This window comes from Kryptolebias marmoratus, linkage group LG11 (genome assembly GCF_001649575.2).
Source record: "Kryptolebias marmoratus isolate JLee-2015 linkage group LG11, ASM164957v2, whole genome shotgun sequence".
NCBI classification, from domain to species: Eukaryota; Metazoa; Chordata; class Actinopteri; order Cyprinodontiformes; family Rivulidae; genus Kryptolebias; species Kryptolebias marmoratus.
The window spans coordinates 20,536,168-20,563,349 of NC_051440.1; the positions used below are offsets into that span (position 1 = coordinate 20,536,168).

Consider the following 27,182-nt stretch of genomic DNA (forward strand, 5'->3'; position numbering starts at 1 on the left):
TTCCTCTTTGTTCTTTGCAGACTGTTAAAAAGTCAGAAATAAACCGCGAGCGGCTGCGGTTTGCTGTACATTCTTAACTTTTTGAGACACAGTCGGCGTCTCTCTTCTGCTCCCGTCACCAGGTCTCATCCAGATGTTCGGTTGGGATTGAGGCCAGCGTGTTGCTGCCATCTTCCAGCCCGGTACCACGGGTCCGTGTCACTGACCTGCTCCCTCAGCTTATCCTGTGCTGAGCTGATAATGGGATCTGCCCGCTGCCTCGCCGGCACCAGAAATGGTTCTCGGTGAAATACAAAAACAAGGCGCGATCTGTCCAGACACCGTCGGTCCAATCACCACCCTCCCGGCGTCCCGCCCGTCTGTAAACTCTGACCGATGATTCTCTCCGACGGTTTATCTGGGAGGGACACCCTTAAAGGTTTCTGGGGCAGGAGGTGCACCGCCCGAGCCTCACCTGGGCGTTTCTGTGGTGGCAATTAATGTTCCACGTCCCGTTCACCTGTTGGTCTTTAAGAAGGGTCATCATACAGCAAATCCTCGTTAATCACCGTCTGGCATCACGCCCTTCTTCTCTCATCTTCATCCCGCCTTCCTCTTCTCTAACTCACCACAGAATGCTGTTTTACTCAAATATTCTTCTGAAATGCGACTTTTTGGTGCTCAGTTTTATTATTTTTTCTTTATACTGCGTCACAAGTATTGTGTAGTGGGAGTAACAAACGTCAGACATGGTTTAATTTAAATAAACGGTGAATTATTGATTATCTGTGTATAAAAATGTATCTGAAGTATGAACTAACTTCACCTTCAGGAGCTATAACACGCTGCCTAATCTGTGATAAAGTTTAATCATAATTTAACCTTGATAGAGAAATAAAGCTGTGTCATCTGAGTAAAATGAAAGCTAATATGGTACATAAGAATAAAACTATGGGAGCGAGTGTTAACATAAAAAAGCAGAAAGCCAAGAACTGAACCCTGAGACACTCATCAGAAGTTCAGGTTCGTTCATTAGAGTCACTGAACTCAGATCAGTTTCATTTTGGCTCCCATTCCCATAGATTTAAGACACATTTTAAGGATGAGTAACAGAATTCACACCGTTGTTTTCCTGTTTATAGTTTAGGATTTTTGCCGTCAAACTGCTTCCACACAGTTTGTGCTTTTTTAACCGTTCATGTGTCAAAATAGTTGGTCTGAATTTTAGTATTTATAACTGTAATTAATTTAGAAAAATATCAAGATCTCTTCAATTCCTTCAAATTTTTTTTTTTTTTATCTGCTTTAGCAAACTTGCTCTGCTTTTGTTTTATTATCCTCTTTTTAGCTTTAAGCTTCTGCCTTGCTAATTTTACCTTTTAGATACTAGCTTTTATATTAGCTTTTAGCTCTAAATTTGCTCATTTTAACTTTTAGCTTTTAGGTAATTAGCTGCTGTTTTGCTTCTTTTAGTTTTCAGCTCAGGTTTTGCTAATTTAGGTTCTGTTCTGCTTGTTTTAACTTTAATAAAGTCCGTTAGCTCTCAGCTTCTCGCTGCACTTTTATTCTTTTTGGTTCAAACTCTTATTTAAACTTTATTTGTCTTTTTTCCATCGGGGCTGTGATTGTAGATCATCTGAGCCCTCTGCAGACTTTGCCTTGCTTTCAGTTTTTCTCCGATTATTGTTTGTGTTAATAATAATAATAATGTTAAAAAAGATTGGATTTAGGTAGCTAAGCACCACCCTGTTGGGTACACACTGAGAAGAGAAAATAGTTTTCAAACGTTCAGTAAGCCTGAGAAACAGGCCTGCATGATGATAAGCACCACATTAAAGATGTAGATGCTCAGTAACAATAAAGTTGACTTTAAGACATCAGAGAAACATCAGTTTTCAGAACACATTCCTTTAATGTTAATCTGTGGTCGCTGGCAGCGCAGGATTGTGCCGTGACCTTCAGGTGCTGGTTAATCCCGTTAGCTCCAGGCAGACGCTGTGGAAACCTGAGCCGGTCTGTGTCGCACTCTGGATCTCTGCACCACCGGCATGCAGAGCCACCTGTAGACACGCAGGTAAGCAAAAACAAGCTTCATGCACAGATTTATGCTCAGTGCCTGCTCATCTGAAGCCACTGATGTCAGCTTTTGGTTCAGGGCTGCAGGTGAAGATGCTGCAGAATTACAGGGTTTCGTACAGAAAATATAGATGTTTATGGCTGTTATTATTTGTAGCTTTCTGTGGTGAGAGTGTGAACTGTCTGTTTTGACAGAAACCGTCTAAAACTGCACAAACGAGCTCTCAGAAAGCAGAAAAATTAGATTGTTTTTCCATTTCTGTTGTATTTGTATAGTGAATGAAGTCATGTAGGGTGAGAACATGTCAAAAACTAAATAAGTTTGTAAAATAAACTGTAGATTTTTTTTTTTTTGGGGGGGGGGGGCAAGTCTTTACGATTTAATCTGTGAATTTGAGATTAGCCCAACGGGAGGCTCCTCTGATCTCTGCTGGTGGACAGAAAATCAGGAATCATCAGGAGTTTAAACACTTTTTAAAACAAGTTTTATCTCAAAATGTCTGCCAGACTGTTTGTTCTAACTTTAATTGATTAATATAATGACGTAGAATGAAATAGATTTAGTTTTTATCAACACAGTGTGACTTTACAAATGGTTGTTTTGGTTTTATGTCTTCGTAAAACATACTTAATATAGAAAATATCAGTTTAATCAGAAAAATCGATCAAATAACTTAAATATCTTCACTCCTTTTGGTCACTTTCTCTTCATGAATCTTCTCTCTGCTCGTGGTGCTTTTAAAGATGTGATGTTTGCAGTCAGGTTTAACGGATGTGCTTGGTTAAAAATAATGAAAGAGGTTAAACGTTCACAATATGATTTTTAAACATTTTGTCATGCAGAAACGGTTATTTTTATTCATGTAGCTCATTCAAAAGCAACTGATGTTGGTCAATTAAACCAAACGACAAAAGAATAAACACAATCTTCTTAAAAATCAAATATAAAATTCTATTATTACAAGTAAAAGAGCAGTAAAACATGATAAAAACATAAAAATAGGCCAATGGATCAGTCTGCTGTGGTTGGATGAAGCTGCAGGGGGACAATATAAACATTTAAGACATGTCTGTCTGTTAAAGTGTCCTCTTTAGGTTCGGTGGTTGATGTTTCCGTCTCTCTCAGTAAAGATGACCGACTGAAATCTCTGCCACCTGCGGAGCCTCGCGGTAAATCAGCTTATGATGTTCTGCTACCTGAACAGAGTTAAACCTCGGCTTTCAGGATGGAAACCAACCTTTGCAGTCAGTGTGTGGACGGCTGCACTCCCATCATGATCTATGTTGTGTGTTACAAGACTGGGAAGCTTATTGAGACATTTAGAAAATTAAAAAAAATACTTAAAAGTAGAATTCAGCAGGCCAAGCAGGTCGTCTTTCACGCCAGAGTGTTAGATTGGGATCATTTAATGTTGAGAAATGAGTTGGCAAAAACACTGAAAAAAAAAGGAAAATCTTGAGACGTTCCACTCAGAGTTCATGTAGAATGACTCTCAGCTACTACCACATCAAACTTTAGCTCCGTATCTGTAAATGAAAACTGCAGCGGCCATCTTGAATCTGGTTATCAGTTGTAGATGTCGCCTTCAAATAGGTAATGGCATAATTTGAACCAAAGATCTCGCTCAGTCTGTTAGTGCTCAGTATACCTGCTGGGGATCAGTCTCAGCTACTACCACACCGGATTCTGTCTCAACATCTGTAAAATTCACAGGGTTAGAGACGTTTTTGTGTCTTTGGAGGTCAGTTATAAACGAGCATCCAATGATTACTGTCTGCAAGCTTCATTAAAATTCCTCCCGTGGTCCGTGAGATATTTTGCTGACAGACAGGCACTGACACACGCTCAGCAAATTCATTATCGTCCGCCTTCGCTGTTTAAACGGTTAAATGTTCTTCAACAGGCTTCACTTGGTCCAGTTTTGAGCTCTTCAACAAACACATGAAGTCTCTCCTTTAATGAGGGAAAATGTCACCATCATATATAGATATTATATCTTTTGCAAAGAGCTTTTTAAGAGGCTGACTCTGTCCCTGCAGGATGTTTAACTGGGTGGTGAAAGTGGTTCCTCAACCTGCAGAAACTACTGAAGCTGCCAAGACCGCCGCTGCTGTAAGATAACACATAAACACACAGTATGACATTTCTCTGGGGTTTTATTTCATTTTTATGGGTTTTTTTCTACCTCACAGGAGCCTGTAAAGAACAACGAGGGTGAGAATCCTTTACAACACTATACGTCCCTCATTTAGATCTGTGTTTATGTATTTATTATGTTTCTTACAGCGAAGGGCGCCCCACTGAAAAAGACAGAAGACGTTTTGGAGAATGGGTAAAACGTGTTTTTGTTCGAGCTTCCTGACGTCTGTCAGTGATTGTGTGTTTGAAGCTGACATCTGCTGACCTCCTCAGTGCCGGAGTGATCAGCTGGCTGTCCAACGGGTTTGTCAGCGCCCTGCCGCAGCCTCCTGGATCCCCTCTGCTCGGCAGGACCAACTCAGACGGCAGGGTGAGCAAAACCTCAGGACGAAAGGAATCATTTTTCAGGCCTTTCAAAGCCTTTTCTTCGGACTTTGTCTGCTTTTTCACTCATTTCAGGTCCAATACTTGATCAGTTTCAGAGAAAAGTCTATTTATTAGGCTTCCTAATGCTAACATATGGATAATTTAGGCATAAAAAACGGGCTTTAACACAAAAAACATGTTGTGTTTACAAACACTTTACCCAAGAACTGATTTTAAATGGGATCTTTAGGCACTTTGTTACCAGCAGCCTGTCACAAAGACAAAACTTGGTCCATTTTTTAGTCAAATCTATTAAAAAACAAGTTAACTGTCACAAAATGTGTTTTAACACCAAAAATGTGATTCCCAGCTGAAGGATGATTCATCTTTTAAGTTCTGTCTCAGATCTTTGCTGGATTTTTTGCATTTAAAAAAAAAAGACTTTCATACACTGTTCATCTGCTTTAAGCAGTACTTTTAGTACTGACACCTTTTATTTTGTCCTCTTTCCTCATATGTCTTTAAACGTACACTGCACGATCTGACATGAGGACTGGACAGAAATTGAGTGAAAAAGCAACTAAAGTTTAAAGAAAAACCTTCAGAAAGCTTGAAGAACTACTGATTAGGAGAACTTTAAAAGATTACAACAAACTCTGGCTCCTTGGAAACAACATATAAAGGACTGAGGGGTGGTTTAATACTTTTGCACAATATATTTCTAATCAATTATTCCAATTTTCCTAAATTTTCTCCTCAATCTTTTCTCCTTTTTTTTTTAAAATGTCCCAGTCGGGAGAGGATGGAGAAAGGTACCGCATCTTTCTGCTTCTGGTGAATATTTATCTCGGCGCTTGAGGAGCTGCGGGTGTTTTCACAGCTCTTCCTCTCTCAGGTCCGGAGTAATCGGCTGGGTCACTCAGGGTCTGACCAAAGTTCTGCCTCAGCCGGATGACAAATACAGAGAAGCTAACAACACCAAGAACACCCAAGAAGAACACACAGAGGTGAGAGACACTCGCAGGTAAACAAATCATGAAAGGCCCAGCATTCCCAAGGTAACGGGAAATCTTTATCCGTTTGGTTCAAAGCTTTAAAATAACATAATGTGTTGTGGATGACTCTCAGCTACCACCACGGCTCAGTCAAGCTCAGTGTCTGTCTCATGGACTGACTTATGGACGTCTCTGTGTTGGCTCATGTTAATCGGCTCTAGACGTCCGTCCGGTGATTATTTCCTGAAAGTTTCATTAAAAAGTCCTCAATCCTCATCTAAGAAGTCCTCTGGAGGTCGTTCTCTGCCTCCTAATGATTTAATTTCATTAACTGTACCAAATGTTTGTACAGATTATAGCAAAAAACATCCGTCCGGTTCGCTGCTCCTTCAGGCTGGAATCAGCTGCAGGAAAAGCTGCTCTCTGTGTTTAAACGAGGCTAAATGTTTTAGCAGATTTGGTAGTTATTAGTTAGTTTGGTAGTTTTACCTTAACTGTGTTGTGATAACTGTGGTTTTTATGTTTTGTAGCGTTTGTGTGCCACTCTGTGCCAGGTCTCTCTTGTTTAAATCAAGGTTAATAAATAATAAAATGAATAAATGAAGAATTTATTTTGGTTAAAAAAAGATTTCTTTGACCTGTGAGCTGTTAAACTGCAGCAACCGGAAACTTCCTGTCAGACTTATTAGACTAATCAAGTGCAGGGATTAAGGTTAAAGGGGCAGTTTATCCAGGTTAAAGCCTTTTGTTCATTTTACTGCATTGCAAACCAGACTCTATGATTAAAGTCACAAAAAAATCTGTATTTATTTGACTTTTAATGTATGTTTTGTGCCGTTGCAGGTGTACGATGTAGCAACAATGCCAGGTATGCTTCATGAATACTGTTTTCACAACGACTGGTGATAAATATCAGTAAATGTAAGTTTGACAGAACGCAGCTCACGGTTAAGTCCTGTACCTGCTGGGTTGTGTGTTCAGATCATGATCCTCTCCCACACATCCCCGTGGTGGAGGTGGTTTCAGAAGACGAGGGGCCGGAGGAGGAGGAGACATTATCCTCTCAGTTTACACCCAGGTGAGGGCGAACACCTTCACAGCTCCTCTTCCTCGTGCAAATAGAGCACGAGGAAGAGAGAGTTAACGGTTTAAAGCCTGTGACGTCTCTCCTCCTTTCCTGCAGAGTGAAGAACTGGATCAAGCAGATAATCCCTCAGCCAGTGATGCCCCCTGGTGCCGTGCCCTCAGAACCGGCCCCCAAAGCCACCCGTTCTTCCATCGATAAAAGTAACAATCCACCACTGATAGTCTTTTTCTACATTTTACTGTAGTTAGACACTTTTAGCCTTTTTCTATCATTTTGTTAGTTTGTTAGTGCTTTGTTACATTTAGTTTTTGCTACTTTCAGCCAGAGTTCTGCTTCTTTTAGTTTTAACAGCTCAGATTCAGCTTCTTCAGCTAATTTCATTAATCATTCGGCGCTCACGTTGGGTTTTTTTTGTGTGTTTTGTCCCTTTTGTCTCTGCAGTTCTGTCTCCACCACCTGAATCTCTCAGTGGGATCTCTCTGGATACTGACGGGAAGGCCTCTGGGTGTGTTTTTAGATTTTACTGAACAAAACAAAACAAGTCTGAGTTTTTATTGAACCTTTCTGCCTCTCCCCCTGTGATTTTCACAAACCAACTTTGAGCCCTGAAACAGTTATCACCCCTGGAGTATTAGACGGTTTTAACCCACAGTAATTTCACAGAAACGAGGGGAAATTCACATATTTTTAACATATATTGAGATTTACACACAAATAAAAGTGCTTTAAGGTCACAGATTTACTTCTTTTGGAAACAGATTAGGATAAAGAGACACTGAAGTCTGTATATTTTAATTTGGCATTAAAGAAATAGTCCAACATGATGGATTTCAGTGCTGCCCTCATCTCTGTTTGAGTTAAAGGGTACCCCTTCACAATAAGAGCCCCTTTACAAAGGATTTATTAATGTTCTAATAAATAGGTGATTAATGAGATTGTAACCATTCCTTAAACCAATCATTTATAAAACACTGTTCATGCACTGAAGCAAGCTCACAGTTTGACAAGCTCTCGAGAGCGGTCTTTATTTAGATTTTAATTGTCAAACATTGTTATTTGATTATAAGCACTAGGCGTTTGTTTTGGCAAATAAAGTTATATGGTTTTATATATATATATATATATATATATATATATATATATATATTCTTTGAAAATATGAAATCTAAGTGCAAAATGGTTCCTGTTTCTAAAGGTTAAAGCATCAAATTGACCATAACATAATTTAGCTACAATAATGATAATGATATTTGGTCAGAACCGACTCTGTTTGGTAAATTTTACTACATTTATCCACTTCTTGGTCACTTGAGACATTAAAACTTAGTAAAGTTGTGTTTTCTCACTGTGGTAACTTTCCACTGCCTAGAATAAAGATGGGTAAGTTTATATTGTTGAGCTCGTTGTGTTTTCTGTCCTCAGTGTGGTGGACTGGTTCGTGTCAGGACTGGGTTTGAAGATGCCTCAGCTTGTTGTTCCACCTAAAGATGATGCCGAGGTAATTTATACCATAAACTGTCCTCTAAAGGCTTTTTTTTTTGGTCTTATCATGTTACTCTGTTATGTTTTCTTTACATGTGGAGACTCATATTAATTTATCTTTTTCATTTTTTTAGGGTCCAACTGAAGTCCTACAGAAAGGTGAGTTTGAGGCTCTTTCCTGATTTTTAATCTGAATTACAATTAATTTCTTGCCACAGTTCAGTGAAATTGATCAATTTTGTTTATCTATTTATTTTTAAAAGAATGCCAACATTCATGCCAGAGTTTTAGACTGAGATCATCTTGAGAAATGTCAAAGCTGCAACCATTTAGTTTAAACCTTTAAGTTATAACAATGAGTGCAATTCTATGCAATATCACAAGATGTCACACTCAGAGTATGTGTTGTGAATGACTCTCAGCTACTACCACACCAAATTTTAACTCAATATTTGTAAAATTGACTGAGTTATAGCCATTGTTGCGCTGGCTAATGATGATCTCAGCTACAACTGCGCCAAATTTTATTGCAATATCTGCAAAATTGACTGAATTATGGCAATCTTTTTGCATTTTATGAGGTCAGTTGGTTGTGGAGGCCATCTTGAATTCAAAAACCTAATCTATAGTGGAGGTATATTTAATAATTAAATCCTAAACGTTGAATTAGATCTTTTGGCAGACATTAATATGTGTGGCACATCAGTCTCAGCTACTACCACATTAAACTTTAGCTCAATATTTGTAAAACTGACTGAGCTGGAGCCATTTCTTCTGTGCTTCCTGAGGTCAGTTTCCTGTGACGGCCATCTTGAATCAGGTTGAGTTCAAAAAGAATCAGTTGTAGACGTTCACCTATTGATTACTTTCTGGGAGCTTCATTAAAATCCATCCACCGGTTCACTGTGAGATACGAAACATTGTTGTCGCCTTTCAGTGGCGGTTCAATAAGGACACGTTTTTTAAAAAGACAATCAGGGACATTTTTCTCCTGCTGGAGGAGCTCCAGTTGTGCTGAGCTTGTAAAATATTTCATACGTGTTGTTATTTTTTTGCACCATCTTGTTTTTTTCCCCCTCATAGTTTTTGAAGAGCTGTTTTGGTCGGACGGTCGGAGCCTAACTCAGTCCCTCTTCTCCTTCTGTTTCAGGGGGGAAGTTGCTGCGAGCCCCTTGAACAGCAGGAGGAGACGGCTGGGGGACGCTCCGGTTCCTACAGATAGATGCTAATAAACACGTTTCAGTGTGGGCTCAGCTCAGAGGTTTCAGGCAGCTGTAGAATATCTTAAACTCGCTCCGTAACAACAAAACTAGAGCATGCACTGCATTACTTTTAGCATGGACGTGCTTGTTTTTGTTTGTAATTCTAATTTGCACATTTTCTGGTTACGTTTGGTAATTGCAGTAGATTTCATGAACATCTTGTGGCATAAACTATGCTTATTTCCTGTGCTTTAAGTTGCTATAAGGTCCACTGTTTTTGACAGAAAACGATCAGTAGCCTGACAAAAGAAGAAAGATTATAAATTATTCTCAAAGTCAAACGTCACAGTTTCCAGTATAAAATCTTTCTCAGCATTCGTATTTTTTGAAATAATGATTAAAGGGGTAGTCCAGTCATCTTTGAAGTAATGTTCTGTCTTATAGTTATTAATAGTTAATACCTTATCAGCCATCGGACATCAGTTATAGATCATTGAGTACAGAAAAACGCTAAAAGTCCACGTTTACTTGGAGTGCAGATGGACGGTGTGTATGGATGTATTCTCATAGTAACACAGACGTCGTTTGGTTGAGAAAACAGCTGCAAACTAAACAAACTGTGTCGTGCAAAGATGTATAGGTTTAATATCAGCTAATGCTTTTCACACCAGAGAAAGAGTTCTTTAATAAGCCTGAAAAACTTTCTTTCTTCATACTCTGTGGTCTATGACTGAAAAACTAACAACTACTGATAACAATTGGTCAGAACGTCACTTTAAAGATGACTGAACTACCCCTTTAAGTGGCAGCTAATTTGTTATTGTGTTGTATGAGATCAGAGTGTAACTAATGTCTGAATTCATACCTGATTTATTGTAGAGAAAAAATGTTATTAAAGTTTGATCTGTAAGTCCTTAAGAAGCTTTTTTGAGTAAAGAAAGACGTCTTCACTTGATTCAGGTGAGACGAGGTTCCTTAAAAGCCATTTTTTGGGGAACATTTTAAGCCTTTAATTGACAGCAGGGGAACAAACGTGCAGCTTATGGTTCAGGGTCCACTGAACCATTCCACAGATTTAAATGCAGTTGAATAAAACAAATGAAAGAAAAGTTGATTGATCCGCTCAAGTAGCGGTGGGGTTTAGTTCCTTCATTTCAAAAGCCCAGAGAAGAAATTTGTCATCCAGAGAATGTAGTAAAAACATCAACACTTTAATGTTTGTCCAGTGCCAGAAAAATAAAAGCACAGAGTGTGAACCTGTTTACATTGTGTTTGATTTTAATCTCAGTCAAATATGTTGTTAGGTTTGCTGTATTATTTATAATCTTAAGAAAATTAACTGATTAAAAAAAAATAGTAATGGCATGCTTTTATCTACTCTCGCCTGGTTCTTTATGTCAACTCATCACCAAAACTAAAAGACACACAAAAAAACAAAACTACTACATCTTTCAGAAGGATATTTTTTAAAAAACAGAAGAAGGAAAAGAAATCCTCACTAATGAAGAGCAACACAACCAAACACTTCACTGCTTGTTTTGCAAGTAAAAAAACGCAAAGTAACGATCGTTTCACTTCATTGTCTGACAAAAAATTGATAAACCCACTTACAAAAAGGCAAAGAAATAAAGAAAATTTATTTGTTTTGCCTCCAGGAACTGGTGATCACAGCTGCAGAGAATTAAAACAATTAAACTGATCAAATAAAGCGGTCTAACTGGTGATTAAATGTTTCTCAAAGAACAAAAAAAAAGATGTTTAGTGCTACTTTGTAAAAGTTATGTTTCATTCACTCTAAAGATGAAGAGTAAATTTTCCAATTAAATATTTTCAACTACTTACTCAATAATTGTACACACTTACTACCATTTACTTTTCATTTGTTGCTGTAAATACATGCCACTCGGTTGTTTACAATAAAATTAAGATGTGCTAATTAATAAAGTTGACCCCTAAAACTGCCTTATTGCTCCATTAACCCTTCTGTTTGGTCATGTGAGTTTAAAGATTAAATGAATCCCCCAGTTTGCCATGTTCCCCCAATTTCCTTCACATAAGCTGACCATCATCCCCCATCTCTCAGCTTCATCCAAACTCAAACCAGACATGGTGCTGGAGGACGTGGAGTCTGATGGCGAGGGCCACCAGAAATGTGAGGATCACGTCAAAGTTTCCCTGAGTCCGCAGCCAATCACGATGCAGCAACGACAGGAAGAGACCCAGCCCAGACATGGGAACGACGAGGCTCCGGCGTCAGAGAGCGTGACGAAGATATCTCAGGAAGACGCTGAGACCCAGACGGGCCGCTGGACGCCATTCATCGAAAGCATCAAGAAGGAGGCCGAAGATGTGGCTTTGGCCACTATGGAGGAGCGGTAAGACAGGTGGAAACAAAACTACAGAGCTTATTGTCTGAAAGTCTGAAGTATTAAATGATAATTATCAAAATGATCTAAAACAAGAGTATCTGAGAGACTTCAGTCTGACCACAACAATGGACCCAGCTATAAAAGCTCTAACTTCAGGGTTCTCCAACCTGTGGCTCCGGGGCTGCATGCAGGTCTTTGCAACTTTGACCAAAACTAACAGAAATGAATGTTTATATTCATGACCACATGAGGAAAAACTAACTTTTTTTACTTCTGGATACTGTGTTCTATTTTAACTGTTTATATACCCCCCAAAAAATCAGCTCAGTTGGAAACAGGGTGCGATGACTTGTTGCTTTTGGGACTTTTATACTTTTTACAAAATTTTAAACTTAAAAACTGACCATAACAGAAATAAAACGAGATCTTTTTAATTCCTTCAAAAACTTTTCTCTCTTTGAAATCAGTTCCAACAAACTTGGTTAATTTTTGTCTTCTTATGCTACCTTTAGCTTTTAGTTACTGCTCTGTTACTGTTAGCTTGAAGCTCCTATTTGGCTACTTTTAGCTACCATTTTGACATTTTTAGCTTTTAGCTTCTACTTTGTTACTGTTAGCTTCTGTTTTGCTTCTTTTCGATTTTAGCTACTGATCTCCCTCTTAAAGCTTTATATAGTATTTTGCTATTTTTAGCTTTTAGCTACTGTTCTGCTCCTGTTAGCATTTAGCTAGTATTTTGCTATTTTTGGCTTTTAACTACAGTTCTGCTATTTTTAGCTTTTAGCTACTGTTCTGTTACTGTTAGCGTTGAACTCCAGTTTTGCTACTTTTAGCTACTGTTCTGCTTCTTTTAGCTTTTAGCTGCCATCCTACTCCTTTTAGATTGCTACTTTTAGCTGCTGTTTCGTTAATTTTAGCAATAAAATTCTTCATTTTAGCTGTAGCAGTTGATGACATCATTTTTAGCTATTGCCTTGCTGCTTTTAGATCTAGCTACTGCTCTGTTGCTGTTAGCATTTAGCTTGTGTTCTGCTCGTTCAGCTCTCAGTGGAGTCACTCAGCGCTCAGCATTCACACTGCTGTTTTGTCAGAAAACATGACTTCTTTAGCTGATGCTAACTTTGCTGCTCGGCCACATCAGCTTGCCCCGTGTGCCCTCAGGCTGCTGCAGGAGAGGATGGAAATGACCCGTCTGGCCGAAGAGGTGGCCCGGCAGACGGCAGAGATGGCCGTCAGGCAGATGGCCACCGAGGGGACCTCCATCAAACTGTCACTGGAGAGCCAGGAGCTGCTGGAGGAGCCTGAAGACGAGTGAGAACACATCGTCTCTGTTTGCGTTTATTTGGACAAAGCCTGTGTGTAAAACCTGGGATGCTGTGGCTGCAGGTTACCAGTGACAGAAGAAGAGAACAAAGTGGAGGAGATGGACGCCACAAAGTAAGAATCTACATTTTTAACCTCTTCTGTCCACACATCCCATCTTTGTACCGCTCTGTGCCTTGTATCTTTTCTAAACAGAGCTCTAGACTCTCAAATTATTCAAATAACTTGTTTAATAATGAAATGTTTGCATTCTGGACATGTTTTAGCCCAGGAAAACACATTTAGTTGCTTTTATTAAGCCCTAAATCCAGAATCAGCCACTAAATTACTACTAAGACACAAACACAAAGCAGCTTTTAATGTGGTGAATTGTGATGCTTTATTTGGACTTGACTTTTTAAGTATCATCTATAATAATGTGATCAGAGTCTACACTATAAGGCAGCAGAAAAACAAAAAGAAAAACACACAGAGATAAAGTACTGTAAATACTCTCTGAAACATGTAAATAATCATCTGTTCTGCAGATTATTTGCACTCCTAAAACACTTCAGTACAACATAATCCTCGTGTTTTCCTATTATAAGTTTTTAGAATTATTTTAAAAGGTAATAAAAAAAACACTGTTTGCAAAAATAGTAAAATAGCAAAAACATACAACATAATAATTAGGGAAATACAAACTTTAAATGGTGCAGTAAAAGTTAAAAAGGCCAATCATTATGTACCATCACTTAGTGCACAGAAAAACAACAATTAAAGTTTGTTGATTCAGAGTTAGGAACCACTCCTGAAAAGTGTTTTTTAAATTTTTAATTAACTCCCTGATAACTAAATTACTTAAAGTTTACTTCCTGTTTTTTAATAGAACTTTTGTAGTGGAGTGTTATAATGAAGTATAAGAAAAGAGAGGAGAAAAATACACTTTTAGTTGCTTTTAAACTGGATTAAATCCGAGAAGAGTGACTCCCCGGAGCTCTGCCTCAGCGGCATGACATCACGGCTCCATAGCAACCGCAGCTTCCCTTGACAACAGCTGACCTCTTCGCTCCTCCCCCTCACCCCTCCGCTCAGCGGTTGCCACGGTAACGGGGCGCGCACCTGCAGCCGCTGCCTCACGTCGTAGGGGCAGAAACACGACGATGCTTTGTTTTTATTGTGTTTTTTATCGGTTTTATGACATTTATACAAATACCAGAACCGGTTTTTGCCTCTGGTTTTTTCCTGCTAACGCTCGCTGACGTTTCGAGTCGGGACTTTTAATAATTATCGCGTGATTTGACGGAGAAAGTGAGTATTTTACTGAATAACGCCAAATAATGATGCTAAATATGACACGAAACGGACCAGTTTGACTTATCTATTAACTTAGCTAAAGTATTCAGAAGTAAGGAGGTAATTAGTGAACCTTATGTGGGAGAAAAATATGTCAACAAGTGGGTGAATTTATGCTAACAGCATAGAAAACGAGTTAGATGGATGTAATCTGGGTTTTGTTCAGAAACATTTTTTATTTTGTCGCCATTAATGTGCAGCAACATATCTATAATATGCATTTTTACATCTTAACATCAGTTTAAACATAGTTCTGTGAGTATGTTTTAAATTGTGGATTACAAAATGAAAATGTATTCTGGATACTACTCTAGTTTATTGTAAAATTACTCTCAGAGACACTTTTTCTATGTTTATGAAATACAATTTATTACATCATTTACCTTAATGAGTAAACTTTAAATATGCCAGCAAATTGTACAGTTTTCTTTTTTTTTTGTTCCTCTCTCCATCAATATAGTTGTGGGAGATTTTTTCTTCCAATTAACCCAAAATTAACCAGCTAGATCATTTCCAGCTGCCTTGGTTTACTCTATATTTTCCTTCCATGCTCCACACCCCTAACCTTTAGTAGTTTTCCTCCGTTTAAGTATCACAGGAGTCTTTACCAGCTGAATATTAGCCATCAAAGACCATTTTTAATTTCTGTTTGCTGTTTGGGCTGATTGGGACCTGATGTGAATAAAGTAATGGGATGTCTAAACATGTGGACGCCAATCTGAGTGACCTTTTAAACGCCTGATCTGTTCTGTCCTGCAGAAAGGAAGAAACTCCACCTCAGGACGGGCAGAACGTGGAGACCGAGGAGCCGGCTATCCAAGAACCGGGTAGGGAACAGTTTTAAAACATTAGTTTCAGACATCATGTCAGAGCAACGCTTTAAGCTTCTGCAGTCAGTCGCATGAAGTTTAACCTTCGAACAGATCCTGAGCCAGAGCAGGAGGACGCTCCAGAAGAGACCTCCTCCCCTCCACCTCCAAGTCTTGAACCAGAAGAACCAGGACCAGAACAAGAACCTGAGGAGGCTCAGCCGGTGACCGAGCAGCCCCAGAAAGCAGACAGCGGTCCGGTCTCTAACACCGACAAGACTAGTGGAAAAGTAAAATCCATATGCTTCATGTTTATTAATGAAGTGTCACCCTGTGAGCATAAGGAGCACTGCATTAGAATCACATATTATAAACTTTGATTGATGATTATGTTGCATTTAATTATGGTTATTGTTAATATTTGGTTCTGTCTACTATGTCTCTAAAAGACAAAATCAAAGAAGCTCACAACTAACTTTTCTTACACTAAGTTATACACGTTAGGGAGGTTTTTTAGTAATATTTCCTCTCACCCAATTCATTTTGGACTTCTTAGTTTGTCAAGTTTAAGAAAAAATATGCTTTTTTAAAAAGAAAAGCTCATGTTTACCACATTTTTTATCCTGAGTATCTTGCTTTTCATGTGTTTTTTTATTATAGGAGGAAGAGGATGCTGATGATGGCTGTGGTGGTATGTGTTGTTCTTCTGATTATCTTCATGATAGTGATGAGGTTTGATATATTCCTCTTGTAAACGAGTGTCTGACAGAAGTGTGCACTTCTTTGTTTAATTGAATGCCATCCTAGACGGCTTTCTGAAATCTGCAGACTGCCTGCATCATTATTTTCTAACCTTCTATTAAGTTTTATTTGGACAAACTGCATTGTTGTTTTATTGTCAGTTTTGTCCATTTCCCACCCGGCTCCTATTCTCCCCTGACTAACCTGCCTGTCAACCTGTTTCCTCTGTAGCTCCAGTCAGCTGTGATGCATTTAAGAGGTGCCTGATGCGCTTTCCTCCCACCTCCGAGTGCTTTGGCAACATCAACGCGTTCTTCAAAGAGAACGGCATCTCTCCTCCCAAAATTCCCAAGCTACCAACCCAAGTCTCTGAAATTGCTAAGCACTTACCCTCCCTGCCCCCCGAGTTACGCCAAGAGTTCTCACAAATCAGGCTCACCCAGGTCCCGAGGAACATCGCCCAAACCCTCACTGAGCTGCTGCCTAAAGGGTCAGAGGGGTCGGAAGGCCCCGGTCTGGCGAGTCTTTCTCGGAGCTTTTCCAGTATCCCTCAGAAGCTCTCCCAGTTTCCCAGCCGAACTCAGCAGTACTTCCAAAACGTCCGGAACCGCCTCAACACCCTAATGCCACAAGATGCCTAAGAAACAACAACAACAACAAAAACAGATGCAAGACAAGAACCAGCAGGATGTAGAACTCAACCAGTTTGTGCGACACCCACCTCTTCCTCCCCCTCATCGCTCTCACCTGCGGTCCCGCTCCCCGTCTCCGTCCTCACCTAGCGGTAGCACCCTTGATTTGCCCAACGTGCCATCCTACCCTCGGCTGCCGCCCATCGTCAGCCCGCCTTCGAAGCAGCTCACCTCCCTTCCCCGGCAGCTGTCCGGTCTCACTAACCCGGCGTTCTTCATCGAAGACGACTCAGACTGTTCGTCAGTAAGACCTGCAGGTGAATCAGTGTTAGTGACAATTAACTGTCCTCCATTACGACGTCCCTTGATCGTAACTGAACTCAGTCCTAATTAGTTGTCTCATCGTTCGTGTACAGAGATTATCAGGTAATAGGAAGTATTTCCCATCAGTATTTCAGATGAAATGACCACTAGCAGCTTGTTTGTGTTGTGAGTGTGGAGATTTGTGTGTAATTGTTGTCCTCAGTTTGTCATTTCCCTAATTCTGAAAAAGTTAGGATGTTTTGTAAAATGTAAATAATAACAAAATGCAATGATTTGCATGTTTCATAAACCCACATTTTCTTTATAATTGAATATAGTAAACATATTAAATATGAAACTAAGAAATTGTATCGTTTAAAAAAAAGATATTTTTGAATTTTATGGCAGCAATACATCTAAAAAAAAATAATTGGGACAGGGGCAACAAAAGGCCTTAAAAGTAAGTGATGAGAATAAGAAACAGCCGGAGGAGCTTTTTATAATTAATTAGGTTAATTAGCAGCAGGTCAGTGAGAGGACTGAGCGTAAAGATGGACAGAAAACTGCACCTAAAAAAGTAGAACAATTTAAAATAGTGTTCGTCAATGGGAACTTAATAAGACTGAAATTCCCATCATCTATATTTCATAATATCTGAAGATTTGAAGAGTCTGGAAAAGTCTCTGAGGTTGAAAGTCAATATTAGAAACCCGTAATGCCGTCATAAAATAGTACAGTTTCTTAGTTCCATCGTATCACACTAAATCATTACATTCTGTTTTTATTCAGGTTTTACACAACATCCTGATTTTGTTGGAGTTGGAGCTGTAGCTTGAGAAACGTGTTTTTGTTTCACTGTTGTGTTTATTTTAAAACTATCTTCTAAAGCTTGACTGTGTTTTTGGTTTTGGGGCTGCCGTAAGATTCAGATCCCAACCAAACAGGAGAATACGGCCCCAGGTTTTCCTCATAGCTTGGATAAGAAGTTTATTAGTTTACTGCTGAAACATGTGTGCCAGTGTGTCATGACGCCAGATAAGTACGACTGAAAGGCTTGACAGATGAGTAATCTAGTCTTTAACGATCAGGACGGCCTAGTTCTCAGATGGATCGTCTTGCATTAGCTCGGTGTAGTTCCTGCTTAATCTGTCTCCTGTCCTGCTTCTGCTTGGGACCTGATTTCACCCTCGCATTGCTTCACATAAAAAACAAAAAAAGAAAACGAGCCTCAGTTTTGTTCCAGATCTGACTAACGTGCTGCGTGTGGCATCGCCCACCCTGTAATAAATGGAAACAAATGCACTTTGTCACACCCCCCAGAGAGCTCCAGCATCAGCCTCCGCCCGGCTGTAAACGTAGAAGATGTTGATCATGAAAGAGGGGGAGCAGCAGCAGCAGGAGGAGGAGGAGGTGGCGAGGAGAAGAGCGACGCGTCCCAAAGCCTCACCCCTCAGGACCCCAAGCTTACAACCCTCACCGTCCCTGTGACCCCATCAGGAGGCCGGCAGAGGTGAGAAACGGGCGCTTTAGCAACAAATCACAGAAACTTAGCCTTCAACTTAAGATGGGCAGCGAACAAATCAAACGTTTGGTGGAGCAGATATAAAACTTTAACCTTCCTGTAGAATCTGAGCATTTTCAAAGGAGATGCACTGGAAAAAAATGTTCAAACTATATGTTAAATTGACTAAAAGTCAATAAAAGTGCAGTTTATCTGGATCTGCACTAAACCATTTTTAATTTATTTTTTTTCTTTCCACATGCTTTGCATTTACAGTAAAGGAGACAAAGAGTAAGAAAACTACACGTGTTGTTTAGGCTTCCACGAGAATTACCTGTGATCTGTTCAGTAAATTACATAGATCTTGATTAACAAACATGTTTTCATGACATTGCAGTTCATGACAGAAGTGAAAAGTAGAATCCTTTTCTGCAAGTGAAGCGTTTTGATCCAAAAGAAGAAAAAAAAATCAAACCTTCAGCGGCAAAACAAGTCTTTATGAAACATGTTTCCATGTTTTATTACCAGTTATTATTTTGGAGTAAAACGCTTCACACTGTGATTTAAAACATCCTGCACCGCCCTCTGCTGTCCGTCGTCTCTCTGTTTGTCTTTCCAGTGTCTGTGGAAGTGTCGTCGTAGTTTGTGTCTTTGTGTCCTGCAGAAACCATGTGTTCAGTTTGTCGATTATCCTGTTTTAAATAAAAGAGATGCAAAGGTCTCACCACCACTTCAGGTTAATGCAGAACACAGACTCTTATAAGTTATTGTGTTTCTTTATTTAGTTGGAAAGACAATCAGTGCTCATTGTTTTGTGTTTATTTTGTGTTTATTCGTTGTAACGTGTGTCGCTTCACGTTTTCATGGTTTTGTGCTTGTACACTTGTTTCATCATGTAGCAAAAGTCAATAAACAAATGCATCTCTACCTTGTATCATCACTGTGTCTCCTGCCTGCTGGAGTGCCGTGGTTGGTTCATCCTTTGCTTGTGAAGTGTTTTTTCTTGGATTAACACCAAGTTTTCCCCTCTGACACATTCACAAACCCCGATCCGACCTTTTACGACAGTGTCGGGAGGAACCGTAGGACCGTCTGGACAAAGATGTAAGATGCTCATCCAATTATACGTCCAGTTAATGTGACTCTTCCACATTTTAGGTCTAAATTGTTCAAGATTCATGTTGTCATGAAATTGTTTCCATTTAACAAATTTACAAATATCTCTCGGCATCTCGAAGTCGTTTGTCACCAAGAAACCCCTGTTATAGAGTTTACTAATAATGTTGCTGCATCTCCTCAACTTTAACAGCAGGCAGCTGCATTCTCAAAGTGAAGATGATGATGAAGAGCTGAGCATCCCCGTCAGAGCCTGGCCCAGTCAGTCAAGCCTGCACAGCTCAGAGGACGTGTGAGTTCTCCACACGAACGCACACGCCATTAAGAACTATTAAATTACCTTCGTAAATATGGCCGTCAGCTAATCTTATTTCTCACCTTGGTTTTTAAGTCTCAGAGAGCGTCCAGCCTCCGCCGCCAGTCAGACCAGTGCTGTGGTGAATGAGCGTCTTCAGGAGCTGGTCCGGATGTTCAAAGAGAGGACGGAGAAGGCCAAGGAGAAACTCATCGACCCGGACAGCTCGGACGAGGAGAGCATCATCACCTGTAAGCTCAGCTTAGCTTTTCGTTTACCACCTCTCAGTCAAGAAAATCGAACACAATTCAGTTAAAGAGCCAACGTCATGCTTATTTACAACTTCTTTCATTTGTGGATTGTTGGATTAGACTTACAACGCTTAAAACACTTTTTTCCCCAATAAAAATATTATTTTTTTATCAATTTCTGTCTTAAATACTCAGTTTTATCTCCTCCATATTTAAACCAAATTCTGCTTTGTCTTCTAATTAGGGATAAAATGCTGAGACGGTCCTTTATGCAGGAATTAGCTCTTCCCAGTACCAACATGATCTACCAATGATCCATTTCAGGCCAGTTATATGATATAGGATATGTGTTTTATTTAAGACAACCTACCTTCTCTTGTTGTGGACTTTTTTGTTATGTAGTTTTGCGAATTCTGCATATGCAAAAAAAAAAAAAAACTATTAGGCAAACTGAAGGAAAAGCTCAACAATTAAAACCCTAATGAGTTGCCTTCAAATGATTCTTAAATAAAATTTCATGAGAACGGGCCGATGGTTTTACAAGATTTGGTCAGCATACTAAATAAAATAAGGAATGCTGGCCATGGAAAACATGTACTTTCCACAAAATAAAAGTAATATAATAGAAAAGAGCCCTTGGAATATTACTTCTGTGTAGAAAAGCAGCTCTGCTGTCCTCTCCTTTTGTAATAAATCAGATATATCTGTTCGTAGAACCTCTCAACTTTAATCTCTAATTAGCTGCTCCTTCCTCCCTGTTTTATTCTCAGCTCCTCCTCAGCCTCCAGCTCCTGAAGCTGATGGGGAGGAGAAGGGTGTGCCAGCATCAGATGGAGGAGAAGGAGGAGTAGAGAGTGAGGAGGAGAGGGAGATGTCCAAACGCTGCTGCAAGGTGAAAACTCCCCGTTGGATACGAGCCTGCGCGCACCTCCGCTTCCCCGCCAGCATCGACCCCTTCACCAGTGAGAACCCCCCGGATGCCCGCCACCACCTTCTGCTCCGAGCTAAAGCTTCTTCACTCAAATTACTCAAAACCTGACAAACATATTTGCTTGGTTTCTTTTAGTCCTCAAAGGAGTTAAACACATGAAATATTGTTGACATGTTCTCAGGTTTGAGTAAAGTGATTGTACTCTTGTGCTTTCCCTGTTTCATGCTTTCTAACCCTTTTTTCCATCAGTGACACCTTCTATAAATCAGGATTTTGTGAGTCAAACAGTTTTCTGTTGTCGCCGTAGCTCCAAGCTCCAAACTTAGAGGATTTTGCTTAATAATGCATCTCAGAAATCACCTATTTGTTGCGCTCCTACTCCCATCAGACATTTGTTTGTAGTTTATGACAGCAGTCGCTCTCCAGACTCTCACTCTGATCCCCTGTCCTTTTCCTATGATTTTATTTCTACCTAATCCGTTCCTGCCTCACCTTCATTCTTTCATGCGCCTTCCTCTCCTCAGACTTGATGTACGTCCTGTGGATGTTCTTGGTGTCTCTGGCCTGGAACTGGAACGTGTGGTTCATCCCGGTCCGCTGGGCCTTCCCCTACCAAACGCCAGATAACATTTACTACTGGCTGCTGACCGACTACTTGTGCGACCTCATCTACATCTTGGACATCTCCGTCTTTCAGCCCCGCCTGCAGTTTGTCCGTGGAGGTGACATAGTGGTGAGTGAGAACCACTTTAAACACATAATCTCCATTATTGTATAATGAAGAAAACGATAATACGCCTGAATCTGTTTTTTATTACAGAGTGACAAAAAAGAGATGAGAAAGAACTACATGAAAACCAAACGCTTCAAGGTAAATAAAACAGAAATGATTAAAGTTCTTATATCTTCGACTGCCTTGTGTCCTCTGCACACACTGACTGGGGGATTATTTTTCAGTTTGACGTAGCCAGCCTCGTTCCCTTGGAGCTCTTTTATTTCAAAACTGGCATCAACCCTCTGCTTCGTTTACCCAGGCTGCTGAAGGTGAGACTCATTTGTTGCTCATTCGACCATCCTGCTCTAACAATTCATCTTTTAGACCACCGGCATTCGTGTATCAAAGGTGGTGAGCCGTGCACGGACATGTACCGATAAAAAACAATAAAGAAAAATGATAACTCGAGCAGATAAAAAGTAAATCTGCGTCTTTTTTCTAATCAGTTCTGAAACTCCAAACTCCATGTCTTATTTGTTTATCCTCTCCATCTGCAGATCAACTCCTTCTTTGAGTTCAACGAGCGTCTGGAGGCCATCTTGACCAAAGCCTATATTTACAGGTCAGTTTCTGTGCGCCTTCTTTAACCTCTTTCTCAGACATTTGAGAAATGTTTCAGTGTGAGTAGAAGCATCGTGTTCTGTGTTTCAGGGTGATCCGTACCACCACGTATCTTCTCTACTGTCTTCACTGCAACGCCTGTCTCTACCACTGGGCCTCCACCTACATCGGACTGGGAGCGACCCAGTGGGTCTACAATGGAGATGGAAACGGGTCGGTGCAGCTGCATTTAAAGGGATAAATTTTAACAGAACTTTAATATCAACTTTTTACATCAGAGATATCAATTTAAGTAAAAGAACTGCAGCGTTGGGATCACTCAAATCACCTCCCAGTTGCTTTATTTTTACTTCTGTTGTGAAGCTGCTCTGTTTTTCTCTCCGTTCAGTTATATCCGATGTTACTACTTCGCCGTTAAAACTCTGATCACGATCGGAGGTCTGCCGGACCCCACCTCCCTGTTCGAGATCGTCTTCCAGCTCATCAACTATTTCGTTGGAGTCTTTGCCTTCTCAATCATGATTGGACAGGTAAATGAAGGAGTTCATTGAAGCACAGCCTAAACCTCCTGTTTTATCCTTGTGTCACGTTTTAAAGAAGCAAACGAATCTGTTTAAATCCGTCCGTCAGATGCGGGACGTGGTCGGCGCAGCCACAGCAGCTCAGACCTACTACCGCACCTGTATGGACAACACCATTAAATACATGACATCCTACCGCATCCCTAAAGATGTCCAGAACCGAGTCAAGACCTGGTACAACTACACCTGGCAGTCACAAGGCATGCTGGGTAAGGTGCTACGACTTTGCAAAGAACTGCTCGAAAAGAAAATAATGGGGATCAACAGGGTTTTGGCGACACAGGGGAGAAGACACAGCTCTCTTTGGAGCTCTGGATCTCAGACATATTTCACAGGAGAGACATCACTCAAAGTGTAATCGGGTCACAGAAAGTTAGACTTCACACGTCTGAACTCTCATTTTCATATCTGTTACGGTTTTTGCACAACCACGGTTTAAGTTTTACGATTTTTGAGATTCAGCTGACTGTTGATGGCGTCACGCTGACTTTTAAAATGTCTACATGTATAATTTATACATCAAAATGTAGATGTTTTTGTCTTCCTTCACCTGCTGTGTCCCTCACTGCTACAACATTTACAGTTTCCTCTCAGATCACCCCACAGTACAGAGATCGCACAGCCAAGCTTCTGTAGACCCAGTTATTTAGCTTAAAATATTCTCTTTAAAACTTTTAAAACTCAAGAATTTCTGAGATGCGACTTTTAGTTTTTGCACGGCGGCTGTTTGTTTGAGGCTTAGTTTTCAGTCCGCTTCTGTCTGCCTCTCATTGACCTGGTAGTCAAGGAGTGACAGACAAAGGTGTGTGGTTACCATGGCGATGAGCTACTGACAGCTGCTCTTATACAGGTCATACATCAAGATGCAGGCATTTTTTATTAGTTTAGATTATTACAAAGTTGTAATTTTGGGCGGTGGCTTCAACTTTTCTCCTTATTTTCTGCTGTCTGAAAACCAGATGAGCAGGAACTTCTGACTCAGCTGCCGGATAAAATGCGCCTGGACATCGCTGTAGACGTCAACTACTCCATTGTGAGCAAAGTCCCTCTTTTTCAGGTAAAATATCTTGAAGATGTGACCACAGTATGAGTGATAATCCTACATTCAGTGCCTTTAATCTAAAAATAAACCTGGGGTCAGAAGGAACTGAGGAACTGTCTTTTTGCTTGACAGGGTTGTGACAGACAAATGATTTTTGACATGCTCAAAAGCCTACGTTCTGTTGTCTACCTGCCTGGTGATTATGTCTGCAAAAAGGTAGACTGTTTGTGTGAAAAGCTTGGCTGTGAAGTTTGTGAACGTCTGTGTTTTTTAACCGTTGTTATCTTTTGTTCTCGTTCTGCCTCCGTTTTTTTTGTCCCGCTCAGGGTGAGGTAGGTCGAGAGATGTACATCATAAAAGCAGGGGAGGTGCAGGTGGTTGGAGGACCTGACGGGAGGACGGTGTTCGCCACCCTCAGGGCAGGATCAGTCTTTGGGGAGATAAGGTAAGGGTCTGTGGTGATGTACACAACGACACAGTTGATGTGCGTTTGGGAGAAAACCACTAACCACGATCTTCTCACCTTTGCAGCTTGCTTGCAGTCGGTGGAGTTAACCGGCGCACAGCCAATGTGATCGCGCATGGCTTTGCCAATCTGTTCATCCTGGACAAAAAAGACCTGAACGAGATCTTGGTCCATTACCCTGAGTCTAAGAAGCTGCTCCGCAAGAAAGCCAGGTTGAACATGGATGACGTTATATTATTGCACTTTCTGCTCCGTTTCTCCTCTGTCAGTGACGTTTACATTCAAAGGGTTTTCTGTGCAGTGCTGAAACAGCACCTGCCTGTATTTATTTAGTTACTACAACATTTTTTAGACTGATTTGTGTCCCTTTCTCAACTGCAGGAAGATGCTGAACAAAGGGAAGAAGCCTGAAGCCAAAGAAGAGGTTAAGGAATCCCCTCAGGCGCCAGCAGCACCTCTCAGGCCGGAGACTCCCAAACTACTCCGAGCAGCACTGGAGGCGAGCGAGAAATCAACCGGACTTAAAGGGGTTCTGGCTAAAGTCAAGGAGAAGACCAACAAGTCCAGCATCACATTGCAGGTGAACACTACGTTTGCACACGGTGGAGTTTCACGCTCCAGTCTGATTGTTGTGATTACGTTAATGAGAAATTCATTTTACTTCTCAATAAAACATTTTAATCTTGCTGTCAAATTAGTTTGTCAGCTAATTGAAACTCCTCAAGTCAGTCATCCATGTTCTCCTTCTGCCCATGCTTGTTTTTTGAGGTTAAACAGTAAAAACAACGAGAGAAACTGCGTTTTCTGTGAAAATCCGGTGTAAACGTTCAGCGACTCTGTTGAAATTCTTCTGAAGATGCTAAAACTGAGTCGTTAAAGCTAAATGAAAAAAAAACACCATCTGAAACCTAAAAGAAACTTAAAAGGAGCTTATTGGTTCAAAGACCAATAATGCTATTGATGTTATAAAATGTTTAAATAATTGTATATTTAAAGATGAGAATGTGAGATTTAAGTGTCATGTAATGTGAAAATAATTTAAGTTTATTTGGTGTTTGGAGATTCAAATGTTTATAAGTTGATGAGGATGAGAGGGGCAGGAAAATATAAGATCTTGTATCTTCTACCTGCTTCTTTTCGAACAGATAATGTAAGATTGCATGTCGATTGGGCAAGACAATTTGTTTTAATTACATAAATATATTTTTTAAATTTATTTTCCTGGCTTATTTTGTCTGTTCGAAAATAAAGAGAAAAAAAGAAACCTAAAAAAGAGCTAAAGACTAGCGAACAGGTAAAAAGAGCAAAATACTGACTTTGTGGCGAACAACCAGCTAAAAGTTCAAAGTAACAAAAGTTGCAAAACATGAGCTAAAGGCTGCTAAGAGTTACAATAATTTAAAAAGAGGAACAAGTTTCTTGAAGCAGATTTCAAAAAGAACAATGTTTCTGAAGGATCTGAATAGGTCTCCTTGTGTTTCTGTGAGGAAAGTGTTTCTAAATAAAGTTAAATACTTTGAAAAGTATAAAAACTTACAAAAATACCTAAAGTAATGCCCTTATCTGCTGAATGAGCTGAACACGCTGATATCTGAGCGGCTAAAAAAGCTCAAAGTGTTCAGAAAGATAAAACACTGGAAAACAAAAGTACATTCAGAGTTACCTTCTTTTTTTTTTCTTAACCTAAGTTTGAAAAGTTAAAGAACATGGATGAAGTTGCTGTTCACGTTCACTTCTTCTTCTTCTTCTTCTTCTCCTCCTCCAGCCGTTCACGTCCCCCTCCGTGCGCCCTGCGTCTCCGGCGCCCAGCTGCGGACCTGACGGGGACATGGACTCGCTGTCGTCCGTCTCTGCGGGCGCCACGACTCTCCGCTCGGCGTCTCGGTGCCGCGGCCCCCAGGGGCCCCCGCCCGCGGCGATCCACAGCGACACGATCGAAAAGGAGGACGTTGGTGAGGAAGAGCGGGACGAAGGAGGGGAGAGCAAAGAGAACTTGGGGTGATTTAAAAAAAATAAAGATTCTGGAGGAAATTTAATCCAGAACTTGTACTTCAGGACAATCAGAAGGTTTGTCTCCTAAATAATCAAAGCAGATAAAAAGGTGACTCAAATCAGTCCTTTACAGAAACACATTTCCTTCTGCAGCTTCCAACATAAGCTAATGTTTTTGTTGTTGTTTCCTAAATGTTTACAGATTCTTTTGTGATCCTGATTGAACGACTGGCCTTATTTCTGTCTTGTGTCGGTACGTTAGGCTGTTGTTCTGTAGATATATTGTGTTTTAGCAGCTCGGTGTTAGACAACCAGACTTTTATTATAAATATCAGTCTTTTTTGAGTGTTTTTTGTGTATAAATATATAACTTGTACATTATCTAACCTCTACACAGGATTGTGCACACTAAAACATATATAAGCTGTTCATAGTTGACCAATTTATTTATTAACATTTCTTTATATTTTTACTTTTCGATATTTTTACGCTCATGCCGTCTTTAATGTGTGTTTTGTACAAATATGTGAATCCATTTCTCTGGGAATTTTAGAGCAACCATGTTTCTCCAATTGATTTTAAATTAATAATGTGAAATCAGAAGAGGTAGAAGCGTACAGGAAATGTTAAATTTGTCGTGTTTGTGTTTAGTAAGTTGTATATTTTGTCCATAATGTATAAAAGCAAACCAGCTAAACTTACTGCCAGCAGTCTGTAGTAGGAAGTAGATTGCCCTTATATGGTCAAGCCTCTGTGAGCAAACTCATCCCTGTCGACTGTAAATTTTATTTAAATAAAAACTTTTTAGCATACCTCAGCTGGAAGCGACAGA

At 40.1% G+C, this 27,182-nt stretch overlaps 1 protein-coding gene across 1 annotated transcript; it reads left to right on the forward strand.

Annotated features, from left to right (window-relative positions):
- The first annotated feature begins 1,391 nt into the window (after positions 1–1,391).
- Positions 1,392–27,167, forward strand: LOC108237556 (cyclic nucleotide-gated cation channel beta-1). The gene is made up of 38 exons (XM_017419068.3): positions 1,392–2,053; positions 4,096–4,168; positions 4,249–4,270; positions 4,343–4,388; positions 4,469–4,565; positions 5,354–5,373; positions 5,457–5,568; positions 6,400–6,424; positions 6,538–6,634; positions 6,740–6,843; positions 7,085–7,148; positions 8,066–8,141; positions 8,260–8,284; positions 11,411–11,702; positions 12,858–13,007; positions 13,083–13,133; positions 15,114–15,181; positions 15,278–15,453; positions 15,824–15,854; positions 18,160–18,349; positions 18,617–18,631; positions 19,409–19,444; positions 19,650–19,748; positions 19,848–20,002; positions 20,773–20,964; positions 21,458–21,666; positions 21,754–21,804; positions 21,891–21,977; positions 22,206–22,270; positions 22,360–22,482; positions 22,658–22,799; positions 22,900–23,059; positions 23,810–23,907; positions 24,025–24,108; positions 24,219–24,337; positions 24,424–24,570; positions 24,740–24,938; positions 26,124–27,167. Exons 2-38 carry the CDS (start codon positions 4,097–4,099, stop codon positions 26,358–26,360), a joined length of 3,936 nt encoding a protein of 1,311 aa, XP_017274557.1. The 5' UTR covers positions 1,392–2,053; position 4,096; the 3' UTR covers positions 26,361–27,167.
- The last annotated feature ends 15 nt before the right edge of the window (positions 27,168–27,182 follow it).

Excerpts from the sequence above, each read along its gene's own strand:
- LOC108237556 (XM_017419068.3), top strand. The coding sequence starts at position 4,097 with ATGTTTAACTGGGTGGTGAAAGTGGTTCCTCAACCTGCAGAAACTACT. Across the intron at positions 21,667-21,753 it reads TCCGTGGAGGTGACATAGTG|AGTGACAAAAAAGAGATGAG; the intron begins GTGAGTGAGAAC and ends TTTTTATTACAG. Across the intron at positions 24,338-24,423 it reads TCAGTCTTTGGGGAGATAAG|CTTGCTTGCAGTCGGTGGAG; the intron begins GTAAGGGTCTGT and ends TCACCTTTGCAG.